The 19,375-nt window shown below is 35.6% G+C and overlaps 1 protein-coding gene across 1 annotated transcript; it reads left to right on the top strand.

Moving 5' to 3' along the window:
* The first annotated feature begins 1,416 nt into the window (after window positions 1-1,416).
* Window positions 1,417-6,341, top strand: LOC145064899 (ferric reduction oxidase 7, chloroplastic-like). The gene is made up of 10 exons (XM_079012262.1): window positions 1,417-1,942; window positions 2,031-2,121; window positions 2,241-2,432; window positions 2,511-2,745; window positions 2,837-3,164; window positions 3,609-3,885; window positions 3,963-4,218; window positions 4,311-4,740; window positions 5,014-5,179; window positions 5,991-6,341. Exons 1-10 carry the CDS (start codon window positions 1,702-1,704, stop codon window positions 6,055-6,057), a joined length of 2,283 nt encoding a protein of 760 aa, XP_078868388.1. The 5' UTR covers window positions 1,417-1,701; the 3' UTR covers window positions 6,058-6,341.
* The last annotated feature ends 13,034 nt before the right edge of the window (window positions 6,342-19,375 follow it).

Here is a 19,375-nt window from a genome sequence, read left to right as displayed (position 1 = left end):
GATGCGACTCATAGGACATGCAAATGGAAGAGCGTGTCCAACTTCGAATCGTGCGTGTTAGGCATGCGTGTGAGCAAGTTTCGTGGTAGGTAGCAACAATTTGTGGATGCCAAAACTATGAAAGTCACGTGTCAAAATCGATGTGGCCCCTAAACCTTCTGACTGGACCTAATTAAATATTTAAATAGTTACACTTTTAAGAAAAGGTTTTTACCTAACAACATAAACCAATTTATTAAAAAAAAACATCTAACGATTGTCATATGGAGATATTTAGGTCAATACTTTATCATTGTTGTGAATCTTTTAGCTTTAAATAAGGAATAGTATAAAAAAGAGATTATACAATTTGAGATTTCAATTTAACCATTTTATTAGTTTTAGGTAAAAAGAAAGAGTATTGGTTGGATTAACTTTTGTGGTAAGAAGAGTTCATAAGTTTTGATTTTTTATTTATTTATTTTTGGTTTATACATGTTTTAAAGGGTATTTGTCTTTTATAACCCAAAAAGTTATAAAAATTTTAAAAGAATTAAAATCTTAACCGATTGAAATGTCATTTTTCTAAAGGGTTGAAAAGAAATTATTTTAAAAGTCATTTGCATGCCAAATATTTTTTTTGCCTTCTTAATTTTTTAAAAAACCAATAAGCTTTTTCTAAAGGGTTGAAAAGAAATTATTTTAAAAGTCATTTGCATGCCAAATATTTTTTTTGCCTTCTTAATTTTTTAAAAAACCAATAAGCTAATCCGATTAAAAAATATACATTATTGTGACCATTATATATGAGGGTCACATAGATTAAAATACAAAATATGTTTTAGTTTCATCCAACTATTTGTTAGGCTTTAATTACATTACAAAATTATTTATAAAAGTTAATATAGTTATGAAAATAGGATTTTTTAAACAAAAAATATAAACTAATCTTAATAATTTAGACAAAACCTAAACCAACAACTTAAAAAAGAATAACAATATATGATATCGTTAGAAAAAAATCATTCGACATGAAAATAAACAATTTTACATTCACAAATAGTTATGCCAAACGTTTACATGCATATAAAATTAGACATTTACAAAGAAAAAAATTACCATTTAAAAAATTATGTAATTTGAGCAATATGGTGATAAAAAATAACTAATACTTTTCTATATTCTTAAAAAATGTTCAACTTATTACATTATTACATGTTTATCTATTAAATCGGACAAAGTGACATAGATAGATTTTTTTTTATAAATTAAAAAGGACATATAAAACTATTATAGAAGTAAGTCAAGTTATTAAATTAGTAAAATGGTTAAAATATTGTATTTTTTAAATAATTTATCCGTATATAAACTAATTTTAATAAAAAATAACACATCGCCTGGTCTAAGTCATGGTATGGGCCTATGGGGAATGTTAGGCATTGCCTCCATGACTCCATCAACCATTGAAGGAAGAGATTAGAGAATAAATAAATGAGTGTCGAAATCTTGGTCCAAATTGGCCAATCTCTTTCTCCTCTTCAATTTTCTAATTGCCAACTACCCAAATTGTAATATATTAAGCTTCAGAATCACCGAGTTAGATGTAGATTGGTCTTGTTGTCTACAACCATACTCAAAGTGATAAGCAAACAGATAAAGAAAAAATCATCAACTCTTCATCGATCATTGCAGATAACCTGTTTGCTTAATTGTCTCAAAGAAATGAGTACAGAATACGCCACCGATGAACCTCTTCTTTCTTCAAGCAAACAAGATAATGGCTTCAATTACGTCACCAAGACACGTTTTTTGGTCAAATTCACCAGATGGGTTCTCAAGTTCGCAATGTGTTCGATTTTTTTTGCTTGGATTACTTTCTTATTCTTACTTCCATCAAATTCCGTGAGCGACTTCTCTGAGAAATATGTCGACTCTACTTCCGGATCGGTTTTTTGGGTTTCAGGTTCGTAATCTTCTCAATTCTCACTTAATGAAATTGATTCTATTTTGGTTGATTAGTGATTACATAAGCTGTTGTGTATGATCTACAGGAAGTATATTTCTTTATGGAGGTCCACTATTCATCATTGCATTTCTTGCTATACTTTACCTTCGGATATCCGGTGAACACGAGTTTGAAGAGTAAGTTACTCGTTCTAAGAACCTGTTTCTGTATCTTTTCTAACTTAATAGTACATGACTAATGACTTAATTCATTCAGATATATAAGTTTTTAACATAATAAGAACACTTCTGTGTAGGAAAAAGAAACCAAAACACGCAACTTTACGCTTGTGGACATTCCCAGTTATCGTAGATGGACCATTTGGAGTTGTTACAGCTGCAGAGTTGATTGTAATTCTTTTAGTTGTTGTGTATATCATTTGTGCTCTTTCAGTTTATGCTATTCAAAACTACAACCTGATTCCCTACTATGAAAGTCAAGGAAAAAGGTAATTTCTTTATTTTCTTTCTTTATTAAGTCGTTCTTTATGTATGATGTATTTTAAAATTAAATTAAAATATTGCAGCCATGTAATGCTGAAGCACACTGGATTAAGGTTCGGGTCTATTGGATTGATTTGCTTAATGTTTATGTTTTTACCGGTTTCAAGAGGATCAATTCTTTTAAGGCTTACAAATATCCCTTTTGAGCATGCAACTCGATATCATGTATGGTTAGGACATCTTACAATGACACTCTTCACTCTTCATGGTTCTTGTTATTTCATCTCATGGATCTTGGAAAATCGTGTGCTACATCAAGTGAGTAGTTCTTCTTTCTACATTAAGTCAAAAAGAAACACAAACACCCATATGCTGAAATTGAAAATGTGGTTTCTACTTTGTTATGTAGGTAATTGATTGGAAGAATAACAAGATTGCAAATCTGCCAGGTGTCATCAGCCTATCGGCTGGTTTGTTGATGTGGGTGACGTCACTTCCTCAAGTGAGGAGGCTGAAATTTGAACTATTCTTCTACACTCATCAGCTATATGTTGTGTTTGTTGTGTTCATGGCTATGCATGTTGGTGATATCTTGTTTAGTATGATAGCTGGAGGTTTGTTCCTATATATGCTTGATCGATTTCTTAGATTCTTTCAATCAAGAAAGAGTGTGGAAATACTCTCAGCCAAATGCCTTCCTTCTGGAACTGTGGAACTTGTTATATCAAAACCTCAAGGTATCAATAGTTTATCTCATGACTTGTGACATAACAGGTTGTACTGTGTTTGGACTGGATTTGGACTGGATTTGGACTGATGGGAAAGGGAGTCACTCTCAATCTCTTGTCTGTGCAAAAGACATAAATACCCTTTTCATCCTCATCATCAAAAATAGCCTTGGAAATCTTGTCCAGTCTTGTCCCATCCTGTTCCATGTAACTTACACTGGATAGGACTAGATGGGATGGGACATGCCAAGACTGGACAAGTTTTCTAGGGCTATTTTTGATGATGAGGATGAGAAGGGTATTAATGTCTTTTGCACAAACAAGAGATCTAGAGTGACTCCCTATCCCATCTTGTTCCACCTTTTTGGGTGCGAACAAAAAATTGCAATTTTTGTCCTATTGACAAATGAGTGGTTAATATTTATGTAATATCATTTTTTTTTGAAAATGTAGATTTAAAGTACAATGCCTTGAGTTGGGTTTTCATCCAAATTCGGGAATTATCATGGCTACAATGGCACCCTTTCAGTGTCTCATCTAGCCCTCTAGATGGAAACAATCATCTTTCTATTCTCATAAAAGTCCTTGGAAATTGGACAAATAAACTAAAATCTCATATCTTGAGTCTTCCTGAAGATCAAACGGATCTACATGGACTCATTCAACCAAATTTGAAGCTTAAGGCATATGTAGAGGGGCCTTATGGACACGAGTCTCCATACCACTTGATGTACACACTCCGTTCACTTTTGACTCATTTATTCCTATACCTTTTTACTTAATTTCTTGTTTACCATTTCTTTTTAGGTATGAAAACCTTATTTTAGTAGCGGGTGGGATTGGGATTTCACCATTTGTGGCTATCTTGAGTGATATTCTACACCGTATTAACGAGTGTAAACCTTGTATGCCTAGAAATGTATTGATAATATGGGCTGTTAAAACATCAGAAGAACTTCCACTCCTTCACTCACTAGACTTGGAATCACTCTTTCCAGAGTTCCACACGAAACTGAATTTGGAGATTCAAACTTACATCACTCAGGAATCCGAACCCCCGTTGGTATAAAACTTTCCATTAATAGCAATGTACTTTCATTTATCATAGAAAAAGGAAAAATTAAGTTTCAAGTTATATAAATTTATTGTCTACAGGAAGAGGGAAATGAAGAGAAGTATGCAACCCCTTTTGTCTATTCTACCCCTAGCCGATGTGGCATGTCTGGATTGGTTGGAACAGGAAACATCATATGGTCTGGAACTTATGTGGTGGTGTCCACAATTGGTTTGGTGGTTTCTTTGACTTTGTTAAATGTGTTTTACATCAACACTTATGATGTAACATATCGTTGGTATAAAGGGCTTTTAGTACTCATATGCATGATTATAAGTGTGATTGTATTTGGAGGCCTTGTGATTTGTCTATGGCATCTTTCGGATACAAAAAATTCAAAAAAAGAAAAATCTTGGGACAAAAATCAAACCGATGAAATACAACACAACAAGTCTACTACTTCATGCAAGCATTCATCAGAAGAAAGTTTTGTCAAAACCACAAAATTTGGTCAAAGACCTGATCTGAAAGGTTTGTCTTAACCATTTAGGCCTCGATTGTTATACAGAACAGTACATGACAAGACAGGACATAACAGAACAGAACAGTAAAGTACTGAAAAAGGTGGGACAGGGACTTGTTCTTGATCTCTTATCTGTGCAAAAAGACGTAAATGCCCTTGTAATCCTTATAATTGAAAAAAAAAACACTAGAAAATTTGTCCAGTCTTGTCTTGTCCAGTGTAACAAACACAAACTAATTTATATCTACTTTTGTTGATTTTTGTGTTATTGAATTATACAGAAATTTTTGGGAGGATGTGTGAGCGATGGGGAAATGTAGATATTGGGGTGATTGTATGTGGGCCCACGTCTCTACGCTCAAGTGTTGCTAAAGAGTGCAGGTGTAAGAATTTTGGAAGGAGGAGCAATAATCCAGTCTTCCATTTCAACAGCCACAGTTTTGATCTGTAGGTATCCCAACCATATTTTGTTGGAAGTAAAATTTAGTTGAAATACATATATAAAAGCTTAGTTAGTTTGTATAATATGGGGTAAAATAGTAAATTCCACCCACCAATGGGTCCCACCTAAATCACAATATCCCCAGAGCAAGAAAAGGCGAAACCCATGTTTGAAACTGAGACCTTTTTTTATGGATTCTCACCTCCTTTTACTGTTAGGGGATATGCTTAGTTTGTATAAAATGATAGGTGGTTTGATAATTTGTTATATTTTCTTGAAATAAATTTGTGGCATCATGTACTTTTTCTTTTAAGCCAATTAAACTGGTTATTTTTGTAAATATGTAATGATGAATTTATGCAAATATTATAGTAGATTGATTGAGCGCGTATAAGACTTGTTCTTGATATATGATTGAATTTGTGATTGTGTATGAATTTTGTCTTGTTATGTGAACTCGTTTGTGATCAACATGGTTAACACTTAACAATGAAATTTACGAAATTGACCCCATCTATAATTCTGACACATAATGTATATTGACTTCATTTTTGACATTAAAGATGTGTTGGGGTCCACACATGATTGTTTGTGTCATTATCAGTAAGGAGATGAGAATCCATAAGTGATTTACCTCTCTCATGTTATAATTTACCAGCTAACAGCATTGTACTTTCAATTTTAGTACGTTCAATCTGCAAAAAAGAGAAAAGAACAAATGTTGTAAATATCAAGAATCTGAATAATGAGTAAAATGAAGTCTTTACTTTAACACAAAAGATTTTGTTTAATTTTTGTGTTTTTGATTATCTGCAGGGGTTTACCATTTATATCAGCAAAAGAAGAAACTGTCCCAAGTCAAGAGAAGACAAAATGGCATTAAAAGGTGGTATAATATGTATAGGGAAATCAACTTATTTGGAGAAGCCTTTTATATTTCATATTAAAAAAGTGGAAAAAAGAAAAGAAAAGAAGACATGAATCAACATACAAGAGGAGATAGATACACATAGGCGAACATTTAGAAAGGAATTACTTTGATAATATTTAGAGAAACTTACAGTTTTGATGCTTTGTTTTTCCTACAAATATGATGTTTGTATAACTTCATAGTTACTAACCTTAAAAAGAAATATTCAGAAACAATTTACAGGAAAATTCCATGAATTTGAGAAAGTCAATTTTGATTTTGAATTCAAGCTTTTTGATTATGTATTTTTGTAAAAATACCAGTACATATAAAATGACATTTTCGATGTAGAAAAATTATGACGATATTCCTAGTTCATACCACTATTCGAATTGGAATACAAATGAACTGAAATTCATCAAAATTTTGGTCAACAGAAAATGAAATGATGTATAATTTAATCTGCTGGTATAATTACAAATGGGTTTGTAAATTCTTGTTTGTATTGTAAATACAAATTAAAATTAAATTATACATGGATAAAATTATTTAAATAACCCTCTATTTAAACTTTTATTCACAAAACATTTAATTTTTTTTTTGAAACAAAAATAAATTGGGAAAAATACAAATCTAGCCCTTTTTCTTAATTACCTATCAAAAAATAGCCAAAAACTACCACCTAGCCAAAAATAGCCCACAAAACCATAGTCAACTTATGGTGGACTACGGTCAAGGCCGTTGACTACTCTTTTAGGCCGAAAACTACTGTTTTGTGCATATGGGCTACTGTTTCAAAGGCCAGTTTATTTTTTTGTGGCCTATTAGCTCAAAGTATATAATGAATTTTTTTTCAGATTAGGTCATTTTGCCAATTGTTTTCTTTGGTTTGACTACTTTTTTCTCTCAATTGAGCACCCGAAAAACAATCAGGTTTTTCTACTTTTTATCAAAATTTTACCGTATTTGTGATTAGGAGTAGGTTTTATATATGTGGCTAAATTTTTTTTGAAAAAAATCGAAAAAAAATATAAAACCGTAGGTTTTTGGACAAAACAGTAGTTTTTTGGACAAAACAGTAGATAAAACCCCCAAAATAGTAGATTAAAAAAAACTACGTTTTTTTTTTTGGATAAAACAGTAGATAAAACCCCCAAAATAGTAGATTAAAAAAAAACCATAGCTTTTTCCCAAAAACCGTAGACTACGGTTTGGGAAACCGGAGGTTTTATAATACCTACGGTTTTGTATGGCAAAAATGAATTTTTTTTATAGAAAACGCGAAACAGTAGACGAAATGTCGAAACAGTAGGCGAATCTCGAAACCTACGGTTTCGTGGGTTATTTTTGGCCATTTACTAATTTTTGGCTAAAAATTGCTAATTACCCCCTTAATTTGGCTAGATTAATAATTACCCCAAATAAATTATACATATTTTGTAAACAGAAATTTATATTTTTTTAAAGAAAAGTTTAAAATAGACGTAGCGGGTAAACAAACAACAAACAGTGTCGTAACCCCTTTTTGAATGACAACTAATTCTTTTAAAAACATCCATAACTTTTAATAATAACATTACTATGCAATGACCCATTAGACTCCAGTGATGAGCTCTACAACATTTGGTGCAAAAAAACTGAAAGTATCAAATGCAAAAAATATAAACATGTGTTGATTTTTCATGCATATTTTCTAATGTTCTGCCACTTTGCATGATGTAGTTTTTAAAACAGTTTGCCCTACAATGAAACTCCACTCCCTAAACCCACAAGAAGGGAAACCTTATTCGATCCACACATCTACGCATGCATGCTTTCCTCCGGCCCATCCACATAGAAATTGATCAACACAAAATACAAGTCACGTCACCTTCTTCTAAGTTACATACAATTGCTTAATTGTAAGAAATAACAAATTCTTATTAAAGGTAGCCTATTTTAGTTTTTTTTTCTTTTCTTTTATTAAAATTTTTTATCTTGTATCTTTTATACTTTTTATATTGTTTATACACTTATGTGTAGTATAGGGTCCTTCTATAACACATAACACTATATATTGACTATACATGCAACCTTAATAATTGAGGTTTCCATATAATCCAACATGGTATCAAGCTAGTAACCCTACCCTTACGTAACAGAAAAAGTTGTCGAAACAGAATAAAAAAGAGGATCAGATGTGTACGAACAGAATGAACCCGAGATAGAGAAAGCGGGCCAAGGGGGAATGGCTCTTCTAGGCGGGCAGCTGTGTGACAATACTACAGAGAGAGAATCTCCTAGTTGTTTCAGAGCAACTAGAAAGGCAACTTATCCTTTTTGAGCTGACGTAACAAACTATGCGATCCTCCCAACGAAGCTTTGGAAGCAACCTGCTATCTATCGATAGGCGAGAACAAACTGAGTGGCGCAAGGCTCTAAGCTTGTACTTTATAAGTAAGCATACCTGATCGTTTAGTCAACGAGACGTACGTAAGTCGACATAGCTTCGTGTATATGTTCTTTTGAGCTAGAACCAATCCATAGAATGAAGTGAAATCTAGGGTAAGGCGACGAACATGGCGAAAGAGTATGAAATGAACTTATAATCATAGAATCGAATCGATCATCAGATTATAGATTATAAGTTCATAACCCAAGCCCATTACCATTTTGGGCAGAACAGAATTGTCTGGGCCCACCAAGAGCCATAGTTAGTTGCTGTTTCCATTTGGTAGTTTTTTTTTATCGTTGTTGATACCGGCAAGACCCTGCCAGATGATGTCTGCTGGTTGGTAGTGAGAGGACTCTTAGTACCTACATACCCAACACGAGTGGATAGATTTACGGCTACTACTTCCCGATCTTTGTGAACGTTCACTTCAATAGGCTGGTCTCGATCCCGCTTGGTGATGCCCCTGTTTCGGTTTCTTCCCATTGATTTCCGCCTTGCCCACGGTCTCCTTGCGCCGCCGAGGGCAACCGATCATCTTCTGCCCGTTGAACAACTCCTGTTGCTAGGAATTCCTCTGTTGTTCGCTGTCTTCTTGTCGGTCTGCTGCCATCTTGCGAGTTGGTCTACCGATTTCTTAGGTTCTCTCGACCCTCAATTACCTGATAACCTGTTATTTTATGATTTTATTATGTTTGTTTTTTGTTTTTTTTGGTCTGTAATTACTACATATGGATCATCTTTTGTTGCCATCGGTTCTAACCCCACTGCTAGTCAATTGGTGTTTGCTCTTACCAACGTACACTCTCAGTTCAGTTTCGGATTATCGGTTGATGGTTCAAAATACAAATTGTGACATCAGATTTTTTTGCACATGTGCATGAGCGCTAAATTCCATGGTGGTAAATCCCAACCTCAAGGAGATGATGATGAGGATTGGGCGGAAATTGATTTACCGGATCAAATCTTGGTTTTACTCCACATATGGTGCGAACTTGTTGCAAATCATATGTAACGACAACTATGTTAACAATGATAACCAGAGAATAAAGGAGAAGATTGTGTTTTTCTGTATTACAATTGAACAGATATGACACCTTTATTTATAGGTGTTATATAAGAATTAAAAAGGAAGCTATTAAAGTACTCTGCTATGTTACAACCTGTAATTCCAAAGAAAATATTGAGCTGGGATATTAACAGAAAATTGATCCCATGATTGGCTCACACATTTGACTTTCCTTTCTCACACTCCCCTTCAAGTTGATTAGTAGGATCTCTAATGCTTAACTTGGCTAGACCTTCGTTGAGTATTCTTCTGTTAACTGCCTTTGTCAAGATGTCAGCTAGTTGATATTTTGATTTGACAAATTTGAAATCTATTATTCTTGCCTCTAGTTTCTCCTTGATAAAGCGTCGATCCACCTCTACATGCTTAGTTCGGTCATGTTGCACTGGATTTTCTGAGATTTGAATTGCTGCTTCATTGTCACATATGATCTTACTGGTTTTGATTTTGAAAATGCCCATTTCTTTTAGAAGCTTTCGTATCCATAGAATTTCTATCAGTCCTTGGGCTATTCCTCTAAACTCTGCTTCTGCACTGGACAAGGAAACAACCTTCTGTTTCTTGCTTCTCCATGTGACAAGGTTTCCACCAACCATAGTGAAATAACCTGATGTTGACCTTCCATTCCCTTTATCTCCTGCCCAGTCTGCATCCGTATATCCTTGGATGTCAAGATGACCATTTGGTTTAAAAAGAATACCATGACCAGTTGTCCCTTTTAGATACCTAATAATTATCCATACAGCTTCCATGTGAGAGACCTGAGGTTGGTGCAAGAATTGACTGACCACCCCTACGACGTAAGCAATGTCCGGGCGAGTATGCGAGAGATAGATTAATTTTCCTACTATCTGTTGATACCTTTCTTTGTTTGCTAACTTTGCTCTTTCTTCCATATGAAGTTTTAGGTTAACTATTATAGGAGTATCTGTCGGTTCACATTCCACCATTCCTGTTTCTGCTAATAAGTTGAGGATATATTTTTTCTGGCATATAAAGATGCCTTGCTTAGACCTTAGAACTTTTATTCCAAGAAAATACTTAAGTCTTCCCAAGTCTTTCATCTCGAACTCGGTGAACAAGTTTCTTTTTAACTTTATCATTTCTTCCTCATCGTCTCCGGTAATAATCATATCATCAACATAAATGATCAAACACGTTATGTGATCACCTCTCCTTTTTAGGAACAAAGTATGATCCTAGTTACTTTGTTTAAAACCATAACTCTTCATAGCAAGAGTAAACCTTCCAAACCAAGCCCGAGGAGATTGTTTAAGACCATAGAGTGATTTCTTCAGCCGACATACTTCACCAGTTTTAAAATTCTCTTTGAATCCAGGAGGGGCTTCCATATAGACCTCTTCTCTTAATTCTCCATGAAGAAAAGCATTTTTTACGTCTAATTGATGGAGAGGCCATCCTTTATTGGCAACAACTGAGAAAAGAACTCTTATTGTGTCAATCTTTACAACTGGGGACAAAGTTTCGGAGTAATGAATCCATTATGTCCGAGTATACCCTTTAGCGACTAGGCGGGCTTTATATCTTTCAACTGTCCCATCTGGTTTATGTTTAATAGTGAATACCCACCGACATCCCACCGGTTTTTTCCTTGTTGGAAGAGAACATTTCTTCAAAGTTTCATTCTTAACCAAGGCTTCCATCTCATTTTCCATTGCTTCTTTCCATTTCTTTGATGCCAGTGCTTGTTCCACGGAGTTGGGAGTTTCTTCTATGTACAGGGAGGATGTAAAAGCTTTAGCTTCCTTTGATAAATTTCCATTGGCTATGTTTGCCATAGGATACTTTACGTTTCTGTTTAGTTGCTTTTCTGGAGAGTATCGTTTTGGAGGAACTCCCCTATTTGCCCTAGGTGGAAGAGTGTATCTTCCGGTTGTTTCTTGATTATGACTCGAGGTTTCTTGGTTATCTTTTTCTGCTTCCTGATCATTATGATTAGATATTTCTAACTCTTCCGAAGGATCATTAGATGGAAGATCTTGAGAGGAATTACTAGATGAAGGATCATGAGAAGCACTTACCTCGGATGACATCAGGTTAGGAAGATTTTGTTCAGTGACACTGATCCTTGGTTCGCCGGATTGTGAGGAGCTTGATGACTCATTTTGGACACTATGATTGATTTCCCCTGATGATGGTATCCATTTTAGCCAACTTAGTGTGTTAGTTTTTTCTTTCTCCCCTTGACCATTTAGTTGGGAATTGTAAAAGAATTCGGTTTCCAAGAAATTACAGTTCATTGTAGTGAACATATGACGCCTTTTTGGGTTATAACACCGGTATCCTTTTTGGTTGATTCCACATCCCACAAAGACACATTTTTCGGCACACGGATCGAGTTTGCTTCGGTTATTTTTGGGTATGTGGACAAAAACTGAACAACCAAAGACCTTTGGTTCAAGAGTGAGGGGAGGAGGAAGTGTAGTGAATTCAGTTAGGGTTTGGATGGGAGTTTTGAGATTAAGGGCTTTGGTTGGAAGACGGTTAATGAGGTAGGTGGCTGTGGCTATGGCTTCAGGCCAAAAAGACTTTGGGACTTGAGATTCAATCAAAAGTGCACGTGTTATCTCAAGAAGGATACAATTTTTCCGTTCGACCACCCCATTTTGTTCCAGGGTGTGAGGACATGAGGTTTGGTGGATTATTCCCTTTGTTTGACAGAATTGTTTCATGGGTTCATTGACGAATTCTCCCCCATTGTCAGATCGAAGGATTTGAATACTCTTTTTGAATTGGTTTTGAATCATGGTATAAAATATTGTGAATTTTTCAAACACCTCTGATTTGTGTTTTAAGAAGTAGATCCAGGTCATCCGAGTACAATCATCAACAAATATAACAAAGTATCGATAATTGTGCCCACCGCATGCTTCTGCCGGTCCCCATACATCAGAGTGGAAAAGAGAAAATGGAAACTTAACACTAGTATTATTTTGTTTAAACGTATGTTTGTGATTTTTGGCCAAAACACATGTTTCACATTTAAACTCTTTATTAGAAGGGAATAGTTTTGGAAATAAAAGTGTAAGTAACCAGTAGAGGGATGCCCCAATCTTCTATGCCATAACCAAGCTTCTCTATTAATACTTCCATGAGCTAACATCACAGATCCTTGTTGAGTCACCTCGTCCACATAGTACAATCCATGGCGCTCAGTGCCACGCCCAATGATCATTCCTGTCCTGATGTCCTGTAAGATACAAAAAGTGGGGTGCATTAGAACTGAACAATTTAACTCTTTTGTAACGTGGCTTATTGATAGAAGTTTATGTGATAAAGATGGTATACAAAGGCAATTTGATAATTTCATTGTTGGTGAAATTTCAATTGTTCCTTCTCCTTTCAAATGTACAATACCCCATCTGCAGTTTGAATATGTGTTTTTATAGGTTTATATTTTGACTTAAAATCTGAGGATTCAAATGTCATGGTGTTAGTAGCACCACAGTCAAGGATCCAAGAATTATCTCTTTTTTCACATTCTTTTGCAATATTTGCTTTCCCAATTAAATTTTCATCTTCTCCTCTAAAGGATAATAATGGATCCCCACCATTTAGCAATTTTAGAATTTCAGGGGAGAAAAATTTCGAGTTTAAAAGGAATGAAGACAGAGTGTTAATTTTCAAATTAGAAGGGTTAGAATTGGTAAGTTAAAAAACTCAAACCCTATACCTGCGTCGTCACCTCCTTCCTTTTTTACACCGGTTGCTAATCCCCCAAATCCTTCATCTCCTATGGTGCTTTTCTGGTAGTCACCATTGCTGTTGGCAGTGTTTGCATTACCCACGATGGTAGATGTCCTCCCTTTTTCTTTGCTTCCCCGTTTGTGTCCATCATTCCACCATTCCGGGTATCCAACTATTTTAAAACATTGTTATTTGGTATGTTTAGTCATACCATAGTGGTCACACTTGAGTTGGGACTTCTCTGCCCGAGATGATGATCTGGATCGTTGCCTTTATGACCGGCGATGTCCCTTTGTTGCAAACCCTAATCCTCCGATCTCGTTGGGTCCATTAGCAACTAGACCAACGGCCAGGCCTTGATGAGATGAAGAGTCCGCTGAAGTTGCTCCCAGAATATTCTGGTGAGCGGTTTCTTTTCTAACTGCTGCATAGGTGCCTTCTGCTGAGGATCCCACCGTAAAATTTCTCTTTTGATTGGGTCATACTTGAGATTAAGAGCATTTAAGAGCTGAAATAATTTTTGTTCGGTTCTTATCTTGTTATACGTGGTGATGTCTTTTGCACAGGTCATTGGATTGGGGTCTTTTCTTTCAATTTCTCCCCAAATTCCCTGTAATATTATCCAGAAATCTTCCAAAGGTACACCATTTTGCTTGAGTTTATTAGCTTTGACATGGAGATCGAAGGTCTGGAGTTTGTCCTTGCCACGACTATACGTAACCACGAGTGCATCCCACAACGTTTTTTCTATAGGGAACTCAATAAGATTGCTTGCAAGAGCCGGGTCAATATTCTGGATAAGCCAAGAGAAAACCACAAGATCATCTTGTTCCCAATGCTCATATTTTTCATCAGTGGGTCCTGGTGGGTTTGTGGTAAGGTAGTTTAAAAGGGCTTTCGATTTCCCCCTATGGCAACTCGTATCATACGAGCCCACAAGGGATAGTTTTGGCTGGTGAGGTTAAGACTGATTTTAAGGCTATCAGAGAGGTTCTGTTTGTGGCTTTGGGTTTGAGAATTGAGGCCATTTTTTAGGAGATTGGCTATTTGCATAATGAGGTTATCATGATTTACCCCTGCGCTATAATCTGATTCAGACATGGCAACTTTGCTGATTGAAATGGGTAGATGATGAGCAATATTGTTGTAAGGATTACCAACACTGCCCTGATACCATGTTAACAATGATAACCATAGAATAAAGGAGAAGATTGTGTTTTTCTTTATTACAATTGAACAGATATGACACCTTTATTTATAGGTGTTATACAAGAATGTTGGGTCAAAACTATGGTTTATACTTTATTTTTCTGGGCAATTGTATTTTTGTGTAATATTTTATGAATTTATGGTCTAGTTTACGGCCGTAAACACCTTACGGACGTAAACTCATTTACGGCCCATTTGTTTCCGGCCCATGTTCCCTAGTATAAATAGAGGTGTTAGGGTGAGGAGTAGTGATTGATGAACACGAAGGAGTTTACGGCCAGAGAGAACAAGGAGCGTATGTGTGTGAATCTTGTGTAAGGAATTTAATTCATATTATCAATACATTGAGATTCATCATCTTTTTCTTCTCCTTCTCTTCTATTTTTATCTGACATCATCCGTTTGATTAGGATTCCGCACCATCAAACGGATCTGACTGATACACAGGCAAATTAGGAACTTACAATTGGTATCAGAGCCAAGTTGTATCAGTCAAAAGGATTTATTGTTTCATCCAAAATTCGAATATTCTGTGTTTACGGTCCAAGCTTACGGCCGTAAACACCGAGTTCACGGCCGCAAACTAGTCAATTTCTTCAACCGTGAAGTCTAGATTCTTGGACCGTAAACTCTATTTTGGAGCATTATTTGATCTTATTTTCGAAATATTTTTGCGTTTTTGGATAGATCTCGCAAAAATAAGGGGGGTTTGTTCTTTGTGTTTTTCATAAAAAGGGGTTTTTGATCGAGTTTTGGAGCTTCAAAGTCGAAAAATCGCTGTTTTTCACATAATCGTTGAAGGGTTTTCGGCCGGAGCTTACTGCCAGAAACAGTTCACGGCCAGAGTTTACGGCCGGCGGCGGAGTTCGTGTTTGCGGCTAGGGTTTCTGAGTTTGCGGCTCGGCTCGGCGGCTTGCGGATCGAACGTGTGTGGCTCGGCAGAACGGCTCGTGATCGGCTAAGGATTCAGATCAGTCAGCGCTTCATTAAAAAAAGAAACGGCATGAGCTAATTTGCGTCTGGCAAGGATCGAACACGGGACCTCTCCAACTTCAACAAGGCACTTTACTAGTTAAACTAAGGAACAATTTTGTTACAAGCCTTCCGTTTTTAATTCTTAAACACTCCTAGTCGCATCCAACTTTCGAAATTTTGTCAAATTCAGCCCAAAATTAATTTCTTTTATTCTTAAGTTCTATTTTCAACCAAAAATTTTAGTTTTTAAATTTTAAATTTTTATTTTTTACTTTTTACTTAAAATTTTGATTTTGACTTTCAGGTTTGACCTTTGATTTTAAACTTTGACTTTTTCGTTTAACTTTTAAAATTTCAAATTTAGCTTTTCAGTTTGACTTTCAAGTTTGACTTTTGAGTTTGATTTTTTTTTAATTTGACTTTTAAGGTTGACTTTTTTTTTTTAAAAAAAAGGGGGCATTTTAAATTTGATGTTTAATTTTTATCTTAGCTTCTAGTTGTGTTTTTTAATTGATTTTAAAGTCTACGAGGGAGTTGAAAACATGAAAGAGAGTCGTCATGATATCTTAAGACAAAATTTCAACATGTTCGATTATATTCCTAGAGAAACCCTGGAAGCTCAGTTGCAGCGATTTACCACACTCACTACTGAGATGAATATTGCTGGGATCTTTTTGACCAAATCTGAGATAAACAAAAGGTTGTTGAATTCACTTCCAAAATCGTGGGATATGGACGTGGCTGACATCAAGAAGACAAAAGATCTCAATCGTCTTAGTCTGGCTGATATAATTGAAGAACTTAACGCTTTGAATTGTCGAAAAACAATGAATTCAGCAAACCTTCCGGTCAATGAAGTGTCGTGTTCTCATTCATGTGAAGTTTCATGTTCTCAATCATGTGAAGATACGATTAAATTTCTTCGGGAACAAATTGATTTATTAAAAGTGGAAGTTGAGGACCTGAGATATAAAGGATATCAAATCAGGAAAGGACAGAAACCCCTGAAGGCTGAGTTAGAAGCAAAAACCAAGGACTTTAGGAAACTTCAGGAAGAGTATAGCAACAAGTGTGAAAATTATGATTATGTTAAGAGACAACTTGTTGTTGTAACTGAAGAACTTGACGCTTTAAAAATCAAGTGTGGAAAAACAGATGTTAGTTTTAAAAATTATATTGCGTCAAGTCAGACAGTCGAGTCCTTGTTTGAAACCCAATTGAAATTCAAAGATAATCAAAACAAGGGTTTAGGGTAGGATAGTGTTCCTCCACCTTTCAATCATAACTACACATCCATCCCCATGACAAATAAAGAAATTGACAGGGAGGCACATCTTCAATATGGAAAACGAGCTGGATTTGTGTCAGGAGGAGTTATTAATATTGAAGATACTAATGTTGCTACTTCATGTGCAGGTAAAGTAGCAGAAGATGAGAACAAGGAGAAAACCATTGAACAATCCAACATCTCCTTGAACTCTGAATCTGTTGCTTCGAACTCAACTGCTTCTGATCAACCCGCCGTTGGTAAATACAGGCCACCAATTCCAACGCAACAGAGTTCTTATGGCAAGTGTGCATGTGGGAACAACAAGAGACAAGGCAAGGATACGCCACCAGGGGCAGGAAGAAACAATTTCCCAGTGAAGAAAATGACTTGTTTTCACTGTGGAACACCTGGACACATTACCAGAAACTGTAACAACCCGAAATTTCCATTTGTACGAACAATATCTATTCAATAGAAGTCAGTCCAATTTCAGTGATTTTCAGACTTTTCCGAACAAGTTTGTGTACATTAGGGTTTACACTTCAGGAAATATCAGGAGAGTGGATGCTCCTGGGTTTGTGAAATTTGAACATTTCAAGTTTCATAATGTTTCAGTCCAAGTTCGAGAATAGAAATATTTTCTGTCAAAATATTTCAGGACTATAAATAGTTTTCTGAATTAAATTAATTCATTATTCACAATTCCAACTAGAGAAAAGCCATTTTCTCTCTGACGGATCTTCGGGTTTTTATCCCAGATTATGAGTACCCTTTTCTAGTAGTATTAGAATGCTTATTAGATGCTTATAACATGATTTAGATGGCTAAATCATTAGATCTAGGAGTTTACACCCCAAGGTGTTCTTGCGCGGTAAACTCCCGAAACGAAGCCAAAACCGAAACTTGTGTTATGATAAGGCCTTAGACTATTATGTATGCATGTTAGGGACAAGAAAACAAGCCAAAATCCACCCAAGATTGGGAGTTTACGGCCCAGAACTCTCATAGGCCGTAAACTCCATTTCCAAACACAAAATGGTGATTTGAGGACTTAAGGACTTAAGGCTTTTATCTAGGCTATTTTCCCAAGTAGTATAAGGTCTTAAACACATCAAATGACACAAACAAGGGTGATTTTACGGCCCAAGTGAATCTTAGGCCGTAAACTCCATATAAATGGACATAAGGGGTGTTTTCATGACACCTAAAGCCCTAGGCCTTTACAAGAAATTGTTCCACTTAAAATGAAGGACCAAACCACATCAAAATCACTTAACCAAGTGAGTTTACGGCCAAGACATGGTTCTTGGGCCGTAAACTCCTAAAAAGGGCACTAAGGTGTGCCTAATGCCTTCATATGTTAGGAATAAAAGTCTAGAACATATCCCACAAGTGCAAGAGGCTTGAAAGCAACAAAAAACAACACCCCAAGGGAGTTTACGGCCGTAAACTCCAAGGGGAATGGCCTTGAGGCTGTAAACTCCTATTTGGAGTACTTCTAGACCTTAAACCCTTCCAAGGACTTAGCCACTAAGTTAGGATAATTCTAGAAAGCATTTGGGACTTCAAAACACACCAAACACACATGTTTGGGAGTTTACGGCCGTAAACTCAAGAGTTTACAACCGTAAACTCCATGTGTGATGGTTTATGGAGAGTAAACTCTCATATAGGGTCTTTTGGAAACCCTAAACACAAATACCCTGTCCCACAATAGCATAGATGAAATCCTTACGGCTTAAAACACTTATATAAAGTGTTATCTATGTCTAGGATGTCTTAAAAATTATCAATTAGTCATTTGAGTCTAATTGAGTGCATATATGTGTGATTATATGTTCATTAGGATCGTAGTGTGTGCACAAGTCCTCGCTTGACACGTAGCCATCCTATACCGTTCAGTTTATTCCAATCACCAACTACAGGTGAGTTCATACCCCTTAATCAATGTTTTAAAGGATTTTAAATGCTTTAATGGGGGGGGGGGGGGGGAATACAAGTAGAAAACAATATGTTATTAAATCAATCTTATGTATTTTATAACTGTGTTTTCACTCAGTAGATTTCACATATTTCAAAAGGTGTCACATGAAATGGTTTTCTATCTTAAAAGACTTGGATAACAGAAGTATTAGTTTTGAAATGTTTAATGACTTCAAGTCACTCTAAATTATTGTTCAAAACTCCTAGATATCTTGCAAAACCATTATTTTACCTTTTTGAATCAAACTATACTTATGCACATATGTTCATTTACATGTTAGAGATTATAGTTTTCATCCTTCGTTCAGTTTCCCGCACCCTGGTGTATCGAGGGTGCATAAATCTACTTGAACAACCACATACTTTCCAGTAAATTATCATAGGGATAATGTGAAGATATCAAACATTACTTCTATTACAAGGAATCACACAATAATCAGTTCATTCATGAGTCTATACTAATGCCTTACATGATACATGAGTACACGTACTTAGGATTATATGATACATGAATATGTTTACATATACTTACCTGTTACATGAACACACTTACATGAATACCATACAGGAACACTTCTTCATAGGTGCATTATCCTGTATTTACTTACCTCTGATACTTGTACTTAGAACTAAGAGGATGATTTAT

Source organism: Lactuca serriola, chromosome 7 (genome assembly GCF_051521515.1).
Source record: "Lactuca serriola cultivar US96UC23 chromosome 7, Lser_US96UC23_V15, whole genome shotgun sequence".
In the NCBI taxonomy this organism is placed as follows: domain Eukaryota; kingdom Viridiplantae; phylum Streptophyta; class Magnoliopsida; order Asterales; family Asteraceae; genus Lactuca; species Lactuca serriola.
Note: the sequence above shows the minus strand (reverse complement) of the source record. Positions and strands in the feature narration are given on the sequence as shown.

Coding starts and splice junctions, on each gene's coding strand:
- LOC145064899 (XM_079012262.1), top strand. CDS start 1,702: ATGAGTACAGAATACGCCACCGATGAACCTCTTCTTTCTTCAAGCAAA. Junction 1,943..2,030: donor ATCGGTTTTTTGGGTTTCAG/GTTCGTAATCTT, acceptor TATGATCTACAG/GAAGTATATTTCTTTATGGA. Junction 2,746..2,836: donor AAAATCGTGTGCTACATCAA/GTGAGTAGTTCT, acceptor TTTGTTATGTAG/GTAATTGATTGGAAGAATAA.